The following is a 10,177-nucleotide window of genomic DNA, read 5'->3' on the forward strand; positions in this document are numbered from 1 at the left end:
GGTATCAGGTAAAAGTTCTTGCCCCAGAGGGTGTTTGAGCACCGGAAGAGGCTCCCCAGGGCAGTGGTCACAGCACCAGCCTGACCGAGGGCAAGAAGCGTTCGGACAATGTTCTCGGGCATTCTGTGACTCTTGAAGTGTCCTGTGCAGGACAGCAGTTGGGACTCGATGATCCTGATGCTTCCCTTTCAATTCAGCCTATTCTGTGACTCTCTGCCATCGGTACAAAGCGGCACTGCCAGACGCGTGAGCAGAGCAGCCCTGGCGCTGTGCCCGCAGATGCCGGGGCCAGGCGCCATCGCACTCCCCCGCCCTCCCTCACACCACCCCCGCCATTCCCAATCCGGCCCGAGGCTCAGCCCCTGCCTCATGACGTTATGGTCGCCATGCATCGAGAGGTCGCGTGACTTGAAGGGGCGGTGTCCCCCGCCCCCGCGCCCGGCGGACCGCGCCACCATTGGCTGCACTGGCAGGGCGATCGAGTTCTGATTGGCTGTCGGTATCGCGCGCTGTCGGGCGGGCCGCGGGTGAGCGCGGAGCCGGCGCGGCGGCGCGGCTGTGAGGGGAGCGCGCCTGTCCTGCGTTCCCGGCGGATCCGGGGACGGGGCTGGCGGCTGCTGGCCCTCGGCCTGCGCCCCCGACCTCGGCCTGCGCCCCTGGCAGCCGCTCTCTGCCACCTGAACCCGGCTGGGAGATGTGCGAGTGTGTGCGCACGGCGGTGTTTCCCGCATCCTCCGTTCGGGTTTGGAAGATCCGCGCTGTTGCTGGCATCCCTGACTCCGTGCCGTGTTCTGCTCTGCGTCTGTGTGATTAGGCATCTTCGCTTAGGAGGCAAGCAGATGGATCCCCTGCCCAATCCCGCGCCCCTGGCCTCGAAGCTGCGGAACACGCTGGTTCGGTACCACAGCATCGGAGACAGCGAGTGGCGGGTGGCCAAGAAAACCGTGAGTGCTCCGGGCGCTTCCCGGTTCTGCTCCACAGGAAGCTGTGGGTCACCGGTGCGGCGGAAAGGGCCCACTGCTGTGCGTGCCACACGGCTGAGAAACACAGGCCGCGCCCTGCAGGACTTGAAACTGACAGGAGCTGTGAAACCATCCCTCCAGAATGTCTTTAGATGGCAGGATGTGTTTTTCCTGTTCTCAGGCATACTCTGTCGTTTCTTCTACCCATTTGCAGGGGTGTATCTCACGGAAGAACTTGTGTAGGATTATAGGCTTGACTTGCAACAAAACGTGAAGTAATTAGCATTAATAGTGTTGCAAGAGACTCACGTGCACTTCCAGCAAAGCAGACGCAGGTATCTGGAATCTCTTGTCAATAAATAGTTGATCATGCTTCAGCTTTCAATAGCTGATCATGCTTCAGCTGTCTTCCTCTCAGAAATGAGAAAATTCCTTCCTTCTTAAGAAATAATTCTCAAGGCTTCCTCTCATACTGTTTCACTTTTCTGTTGTTCTTTAGAGACCGCACATTATCCTAAGTTTCCTTCCCTGAAAGGGAATACAATTCCTGCTCTCTCCAAGCAGTTTGCCATTCTCTTCTTTTGAGCTGCCTGGGTTTTTTGAGTTGTGCTTCAACAAGCTAAATAGCCTTTGCTTGTGTACCAGTCCTAGGCTGGGTGAATACTTTTTGGTTCTGTCCTCCACAGAAAGTGGAAGTGCAGCAATATGGTAGGGCTAGTGTGGTAAATTTCTGTTTTTGTCTTTTTGTTACAGTGGTTTGAGTAGTGCTTTTATTTTTTTCTTCCATCGTGAGCAGACACTGATAAGACAGGGGCAACTGATCTAAATGTAACTTATTATTTGCAGAATTAATAAATTTGCTGTCTGGAGAGGGAGGAATGGAGCATCCAAGCCTTTCACTCTTGCAGTACATCTATATAATCTCTACTAAATGTGTTGTTAAATTAAGTACTACTGAATTCCTTTAAAAAGTTACCTGCATCCTTGTGTTCCAAATCCTCAGATTTTACCCCTTTCTCCAGCCTTTCCTTCCTCTTTCCTTTCTTTCCTCCCTCCCTTCTTTCCGTTTTGATGTTGTGCCATGTAAAAGAAACTCAAGCTTTACCTACCACAAGGAGATGTGTTGTGCCCCAAAATACCTTAAATTATTCTGGATGTAGTACTTAACTGTACTGTTCTTTAGGACATTTGGTCTTTTGTGCTTATATAATCATCATTCCAAAGAAAGTGGTGCCATATGGCACTGTTTTCAACACCAAAATTCGGACACTTTGTGCAGCGGTTCCATGTCATAGTTATGTAAAAATCAGAAGATACTGGTTTCTCTATTTTCTCTGGGTAACTTTAAAATAAATAGACTACTGCTCACAAGACTCTTCTAGTCTGGCATCTAGGAGAGAAAGATAATTGAACTTTCTTGTCTGCACCTGCACCTCATGCACGCTTCTGTAACATGTGTTACAGGAGTGCAAGCAGGAGTAGTGTGGTCTTCCTGTCTGAGCAACATCTGGCTGTTGGCTTTCCAGTGGCCTTGCAATTGGAAGGCTTTCCCTGCTAATGTTGTTCCATTATTCTGTGTGTTTTCACAGTAAACTGACCTGGCCTGCCAAACCCTACTTCTGCACAGACTTCTAGCATTTCACTCTGAGAAAGCAAATTTTCTGATTTTTTTTTTTTTGAAATAATAGAAAATTACAAGTAAAAGATATCTGAAAAATATGAAGAAAATTGTGCAGTGGTGCCCAGGCGAACCATGGAAAATTATAAAGTTGTGTGCTTTTCTTCAAGGAAATTGAAGCATTTTGTGGACTTCTTGCAATTGTATCCAAGTGACAATTAATACTGTGTCTTATATTTGCTTTCAGAAGGATGCAACTGTGTGGCGTAAACCATCAGAGGAATTCAGTGGATACCTGTAAGTTTTCCTGCACAAGAGATACATTTTTAATGTTCCACAGATGTGTTCTGTAGGATTTAGAGATTAAGGCTGTGAATTCTATAGCCCTCAGCTACAGAGATCCTACAGAGGGGAAGCTAAATGGGTCACCTGTTGTGGCTGGATGATTCCTTTGTGGTTTCTCAGTTTGATACTTTAGCATTGCATGGTGTCTAGAACAACAGTGAAGTCTGTGGAACGCACCACAGGACTCCCATTAGCTGAAGTGGCAGCAGCATCTGTCCAGAAATTATGTCCTGTAAAGCTCAGGATCAAGCCTGCATTCAGTAGTCCTGAAGGGTCACTGGGTGACAACTCAGCCAGTTCTTGTACTCATTAGTTTGGTTCTCATTAGCTTGGTTCTACTCCTGTGCTATGATCTGCTGTAATCACAGAGGAGTAATGAGAACTCTCTGTGAATAAAGCAGAATGAACCCAAAACCATTCGAATATTCCCAAGACTTGATTAAAACCAAACAAGGCTAGCTGTTGATACTGAAAATTTGATACATTTTATTTAGTAGCAAAGAAAAAGGAAGAAAAAGAAAAAAAAGAAGTAGAAAAAAGGGAGTGTGTTTGGGGGGACAAGGAGCTTGACAGGTTAACTAGAAACATGTTACCCCTCTCTGGGTCCCAGTGATGTCTCATTGCTCTACTCAGTCTAGTCTTCTTGGTGGTGAGGGTCCCCCGTCCAAAAGTATAGAATCCCATGGATTAATACAGGTTTGGGCAGGTGGGAGTGCCCAGGTGCCTCCCCTGAGGGGGGCACATTTAACCCTTGCATGACTCTGGATCTGTCATTTTGCGTCATGTGCAGCTTGGGTGCAGGGTCTGGGGACCCCTTTGGGAGGGCCCTTTATTGGGCCGTGACAGCTCCTCTGCTGTCCATCCTGTGGATGTCCCTTAGATGTGGCTTTGCCGTGGTGAAGAGGCCCCACAGCTGAGCTGGAGTTGGGCTTTCACTGCCTCTGAGCAGAGGCTTTTTCACCACACACCCAAAACGTCTTCTCCTCCCTGTTTTGGTGTGAGGGTCTCTTCCAGCCTGACACCAGATAGGCCTGGGGCTGCGGCCTCCACCCCATAGGTGCTGGGTTTAATCCTGGCAAAGTATTTTTCTCTTCCAGCTCAGATCTGAGTCACTTTGTCTTATCTCAAATCAGTTTACAGTCCAGGGCCTCAGTCAGGAGGCCCATTGAGGGTGCTTCTGTGTAGTTTTTTTTACACAATTTTGCTATAATAGGCAAAAGTCCTTCATAAAACTGTTCAAGACATAAACCATAGCATTTCAATCTCCAAAAGCCTGTTACTTCTGCTTTATGAAAAATGTTTTTCCCATTATATTCGTGATCTTTTTACTTTATGTTTACTTACCTGTGGTGAACTCCCTTGCTAGCCAAGCAATAGGAGTAAAATAACAAATTGTTACAGTTGTTAGAGAAATAAACAGGATAACTTTTCTCCAAGGAAGGAATCTGCCATTTATAAAATACTAACTGTATAAAAAAGGATAAATTTTTCAGAAACAAATTTGTTGCAGAGAAGAACAGGTGCACCCATAGGTGTTTTCCTGTACTGTTTCTCTGATGCAATTGGCCACCAACTGTACTTCCTCGTACCAAGGTGTTAATGTAAGTGTACTGTTGAAAATTAATGTAATATAAAGAATTTCTTACTAAATGTAAACACATTTTTCTAGCTACAAAGCTCAAGGAGTGGTGGAAGATGTTACCAACAGAATAGTGGATCATATTCGCCCTGGACCTTACAGGCTAGACTGGGACAGCCTAATGACTTCAATGGACAACATGGAAACATTTGAAGAGGTGAAGACTTGTTTACATTCTTGAAGGAGATGTGTGTTGATGAACACATGAATTAACATTCATGGCTTTAACATTGATGTAGAGCAGATCAATTCCAACAGATCTGAACCTTTCTCAGCCTTCTTGTTTGCATGCACGAGCAGCATTGTGCATGTATGCTCTGTGTGACCACAGATCAGGCTCTCTGGCAGCACAGTCCTATTCTGAAGCTTGAAATGCGTCTTTCCATTAATGCTAAAAGTAAAGGAGTCAGTCACAGTTCTGTTGGACCTCGGAGGTCAGGTATCCTCTGATAAAATTCTCATACAGTGGGCTACAGTTTGATACTGTGTATGCCAATGCCATTTCATACAGCTTGCTTTCTTCCGTTCCACTGCAAACAATAGTATTAGTCCAGACATACGGAAGCTGCAACCTCCCCCTCTTCCTGAAGGGCTGATTTGTGTAGCATGGCTTTGTGCTGAGACACAAAATAGTTCATACTGAGAGTCAGGAGTTGATAAAAGAAAGGTAGGTTTGAAGCAGGTTACAGAACAGCTAGTAGCCTTCGTTTGGTTAATGCAGGCATTCAGTATGAATTCAAAACCCTCTTCTGGACACCTGGCTTGAACATGGATTTTCATTTGCTCTGTCTCTGAAAGAAGATTTATATGACAAGGTGCTTTGTCTATATAAAATTTATACAGACTCTACTTTATAATGGGAAAGCATATTTTGAAGAATTGTTCACATTCCATTTTATTTTTCACTTAGTGATTAAAAGTATTAAATAGATATCTTAGTGCCAAGAGATTCCTCTTGAAGTTTCTTCATGGTCCTTTTTGACTTCCCAAGTGCTCTTTGGTGAGTGGCTTTCAGCTGTCAGGCATGCCCAAATTCTCTAGCTTTAGATCTTTAAATCCTTAAGGTGCCAGATACTCTGCTTCCACAACTCTCAGCTGTAGACCACAAGTCCTTACAACTTTCAGATTTTAGGTTGGGAATAGGAAAGCCATTCAGACCTCACTGATTTTGCCATGCAGTTGACAGAGGCTGTGACCTTTGTGAAAAACGTTAGCTCCCTGCAAGCATTACCTTTCCCTCTATTCATTATCCTAAGATTTTTTTTTTTTCCCCCTTATAATTCTGTCACTCAACAAGAACTGCTGTGTGATGCGCTATACAACTGCTGGCCAGCTCTGGAACATCATAGCACCAAGGGAGTTTGTTGATTTCTCTTACACTACAAACTATGAAGATGGTCTTCTAACATGTGGTAAGCCACCACCTGCCTCTGCTAAATTCTTATTTTACTACAGTTGCTTGGCTTAAGATTTGACTCAGATTTAGTAGCAGTAAACATTCAAAAAATGGTCTAAGATGGTCTTCAACAAATAAATTCAAGGTGTTTTAGCAAATTTAAAGGTGTTTTATCTTTAATTTTACATATTTAAAGAAGTGTGCAAGTTACTGGTTTTCCCATGAACCATTCCTTTCTGCCAGGCTTCACTTATGTCAGCTGTGGGGCAGGAGTGTTACAGACAAGTTGAGTCCTTCAACTTGAGTCTTAGAGCAAAGTGGGATGAGTAACAGCTTGTTTCTTGTAAATGGGAGGAATGTCCTCTTTTAACACTTGATTTTTTTGCTTATCATGCTTTCCTGTCATAGAGTTTGGATGAACAGCAAATTCCATGCATGAAAATACCCAGAAACTCGTGGTGTGCCTGTCACTACTACTAAATTCTCCAACCAGAAGCTTATATATGACAAATTTACTGTGCGTTAATTTTTTTTTAACCTCTTTGAAATTAATTTCCCTTTTTTTTGTTGTTTTTTTTTTTATTTTCATTGATAGGTATAAGCCTGGACTATGGAGAGGTGAGACCAAACTTTGTCCGTGGATTCAATCACCCTTGTGGTTGGTTCTGTGTCCCTCTCAAGGACTCTCCTGGCCACAGTCTTTTGACAGGCTACATCCAGACTGAACTGCGAGGGATGCTGCCACAGTCTGCAGTAGACACTGCCATGTCTAGCACCCTGGCCAATTTCTACTCGGACCTCAAAAAGGCACTCAAAGCGTAGACAAACAGTGACTTAAAAGCCGGTGCATTCCTTGCAATCAGATTATGTTGTTTAGCTTAGCGTAGGTTACCTACTAAATTGAGGTAACACTCTTCCTGAATGACACCCAAACCTTTGTTCCAAACAAAACTTTAGCAAGTGCTTCTTGATGTGATCTTTGGCATACATTCCCAGTGCACAGTGTGAGATGCTTTTTGCTGCTCTGCACTGCAGCTTTGTGAGAATAGCCTGAATCTCTAAACTGCCAGCTTCCTCAGTAGAAAGCACGAGATATGTGTGTGGGCTTGAAAAATGCAGTGTGAGCTCAGCTCTCTCCAGCAGTTTTGGAAGCCAGGTGCTCAGGATTTTGATGGTGCAGGTTGCTGTACAGGCAGCATCTCATTGAAGATGTAATTTTGTAATATATATATTTATATTTACCTAAATTTTAATTTATTTTTAAAGTTTGTTCAGCTCCACCTGTAATTTGTTTTTAAAATTTGCTGTGATTTATCATATGGATATTATATAGCTAAGTTGTTAAATTATACTATTCATAAGAAAGCTATTTGTGCTTGAGAGCAAAAATAAGTGTTCATTTTTGCATTTCTTTGATGTTGTAGCTGTAACTTATTTGCTGTTTTATATAACAGTCTCAGTACATAAGGAAATGCCCTTACAGCTGATCCAAAGCTCATTTAGGTCATCAGGTATCTTTCCATAGGTTTTTTGGTGGACTTTTAATCACACACTTGTCAAAATAGCAAACCTCCAATGGATCTTCAGGGATACCCTCTACTTCTAAGGATTTTTTTACTTAAAGTTGCATGTGATAGTGTGTGTGGAGATTTCATTTGCTTGGGTTTTTGGGGGGTTTTCTTTCTGTGTATATTTCTTTAACTGCAAACCCTGGAATTACAAAAGCAGCAGAAAGAGCCACTCACTTGCTTCAGGGATAGATGTTGCTGTAGCCACAGCAGCACAGACTTGCCAGAGTTCTGGTGCTGTGGAGTGTTCTGTGTTATTCCCCTTGATTGATCTTTGCAATAAATTAACATCTTAAGGCATGAGCAACTGAAGGGCAAAGCTCAAGCTGCAGAATTGCTGAGAACTGCTGCAGGATACAGGGTCTCTTTTTAAGATGCAGATTTCAAGGATATTCAGCAATCTGAATCTGTGATTCTGACAGATACAGAGCAGCGGAATTTAAAAAATAACTCCCTCTCTGCTAGGGACATGAATTCTCTTTAAAATCTGATGTTAAGCCTTTGATGTTGGTATGTTCCATTTGCTCAGGTGACATTGTAGTTATCCCTATGTTTTGCCAGTGCTCACAGTTGCAAGTTTAGCTGTGTAGGAGTTTGGGAAGGTATCTTGGATCCCTGATATTGTGGAGTTCTATACATATAATACAGGGAGGGGTAATGGACTCTCAAAAAACCAAAAATTCAGATGGTATTTGCTTTTTTGACACTGGCCACTAATAATACTGGCTTTTTTGACACTGGCTACTGTAACTGAACTCTGAACAGTGAGGACTTTCCTTTCTCATTGCTCAATCAGAGAGGTAGAAAAAACAATACCGAATATAGTGGGAGCTTCTTCAACCTGCTTCATGTTTTAAGGTATTTAGTACTGTTTAAGACTGTTAAAAACAATGATTGAAACAGCCTTTGGGTCTTTATGGGCAGAAAATGTTAACTCCTTTTTAGGTTTTGTGTATTCTGCATTTCCCTTTAAACCCCTCGATTAGTCTTCCCATTTTTTTCTACCTTTCTTCTGTCTGCCTAAGTACTCCAAACTCACAAGGTGATCCTCTACTGCCAAGGACACCAAGGAATTGCTGCCAGAATCCTCTCCTTTCTAGTACTGGTGCAGAGGCAAGTATGAAATCTCTGGCAGTGCTGCTCCATGGGATGAATGATGACATGATTGTAGAGGAAACTGTTTGAAGTGTATCCTATTTTTTCTTCCCAGTTACAAAGATTACATGTGCAGTGAATCTGCATATTCATGTCTTCTCCTTTTGGAGCTGCTGGGACTGACTGATGGAGGGGTTGTGATACAGATGTACCTTGAGAAAAATATTGCCCAGTTTAAATCTGCACAGAGGCATTTCAGTGCTGGAGAAGTGGGTCACAAGGAGCACAAGACACTTACAGGAGGATGTTTGTACAACACCAGGCACAGAAAAGTAATTGTTCCAAACACCCATTTTAGTGGCTCTGACATATGCAGTATCTATCCATATTTAGTATCCAGTGAAATGGCTTTTTCTGCTTTCAGTAGAGACAGGTTGGTGAAGCACAGAGCGGCTGAAGAAAGAACTTGAGCTAAAATAAAAAAATTGCTAGTGTATTTTTGTATATTGATACTTCTAATAAAAATTTCAGCTACTAATTAATACAGAACTAGAAAAAAGATGTTCGATTTCAAATGTATTGGAACCTGAAATTTATATTATTTTTATATAGCTATAGATGGAGAGGGAAGAAGAACTGTTCTTTAACCAGAGTACATCAGAACCAAGAAAGTCACAATATCAGAGCCTCTTCTCCTACTGTTGCATTCTCATCCTGACTTACTGGACAATCTAGGTGGAGCCGAGAGGGTTAAAACAGGAAAGCAGTGGCAAGGACAAAGTGCAGGAGCCTATGTTTTGCTTATGCAGAAGAAATAGGAGAAAAAGTAAATGCTTAGTATAGATTTCTATCATTTAGGAATATAGTTGTCCAGAAGTGACTTCTGAACAAATTGCCCAGGAATAGTAGAAATCTGGCTTTGCTAGTCAAATAGCATATATATAGACACATCAAAATTATTTTTATATGGCTAATAATTTTTTTAAATGCTTACTTTTTTTAGAAGTTTGGACAATGTGACACTTTACAGTTTAGCACTTTAACTAGGTGCTTTGTATGTGTGTGGGAAACATGACGGAAGATAAGACAATTTTCATGTTTGGGTTCTGTTCCTCATCTAAAACTCCAGCCTTAAACCTTGCCTGTGATGTGCAGAAGATGCAGGGCTGGGGTTAAGCTAAATTTAGAGGCAGTCAAAGTACCAAATCTGGCTGTGAAGTGCACCAGTACTTCAGAGAGATATTCTGTGCACAGGCCCTGTTCTCAAACTTGATGAATTTATAAATGTGAAACGTGATGAACTTGTAAAACACAGCATATATAATTCCTCCAGTAATCATAAGTAGCCAGAACATGACGATGTGGCCTGGTTGTTTACCCTAGAAGGTTCACCATTGTGAAAAAAGCCCTAATTCTAGAGAAACCACTCAAGTTGTGCCTGTGAAAGTCAAAGTCTGTTTTAACAGTGGGTTTAACTTACTGTGTTCAGCATTTAGGCGATTGTATTTGTATTTTGAGTGCAAATGCAGAATAAATAATGGATTCCAAAAGGCT

The 10,177-nt window shown here is 42.7% G+C and overlaps 1 protein-coding gene across 2 annotated transcripts; it reads left to right on the plus strand.

The window, feature by feature from the left end:
• The first annotated feature begins 523 nt into the window (after positions 1-523).
• Positions 524-10,177, plus strand: STARD4 (StAR related lipid transfer domain containing 4). 2 transcript variants are annotated; one of them, XM_064736397.1, is made up of 5 exons: positions 524-944; positions 2,828-2,877; positions 4,595-4,721; positions 5,862-5,976; positions 6,556-10,177. In XM_064736397.1, exons 1-5 carry the CDS (start codon positions 840-842, stop codon positions 6,780-6,782), a joined length of 624 nt encoding a protein of 207 aa, XP_064592467.1. In that variant the 5' UTR covers positions 524-839; the 3' UTR covers positions 6,783-10,177. The 2 variants fall into 2 exon arrangements, with proteins under 2 accessions (XP_064592467.1, XP_064592466.1); XM_064736396.1 differs by lacking the exon at positions 524-944 and adding an exon at positions 1,091-1,297.

Source organism: Zonotrichia leucophrys, chromosome Z (genome assembly GCF_028769735.1).
Source record: "Zonotrichia leucophrys gambelii isolate GWCS_2022_RI chromosome Z, RI_Zleu_2.0, whole genome shotgun sequence".
NCBI classification, from domain to species: domain Eukaryota; kingdom Metazoa; phylum Chordata; class Aves; order Passeriformes; family Passerellidae; genus Zonotrichia; species Zonotrichia leucophrys.

Coding starts and splice junctions, on each gene's coding strand:
- STARD4 (XM_064736397.1), top strand. CDS start 840: ATGGATCCCCTGCCCAATCCCGCGCCCCTGGCCTCGAAGCTGCGGAAC. Junction 4,722..5,861: donor ACATGGAAACATTTGAAGAG/GTGAAGACTTGT, acceptor TCACTCAACAAG/AACTGCTGTGTGATGCGCTA. Junction 5,977..6,555: donor AGATGGTCTTCTAACATGTG/GTAAGCCACCAC, acceptor TTTCATTGATAG/GTATAAGCCTGGACTATGGA.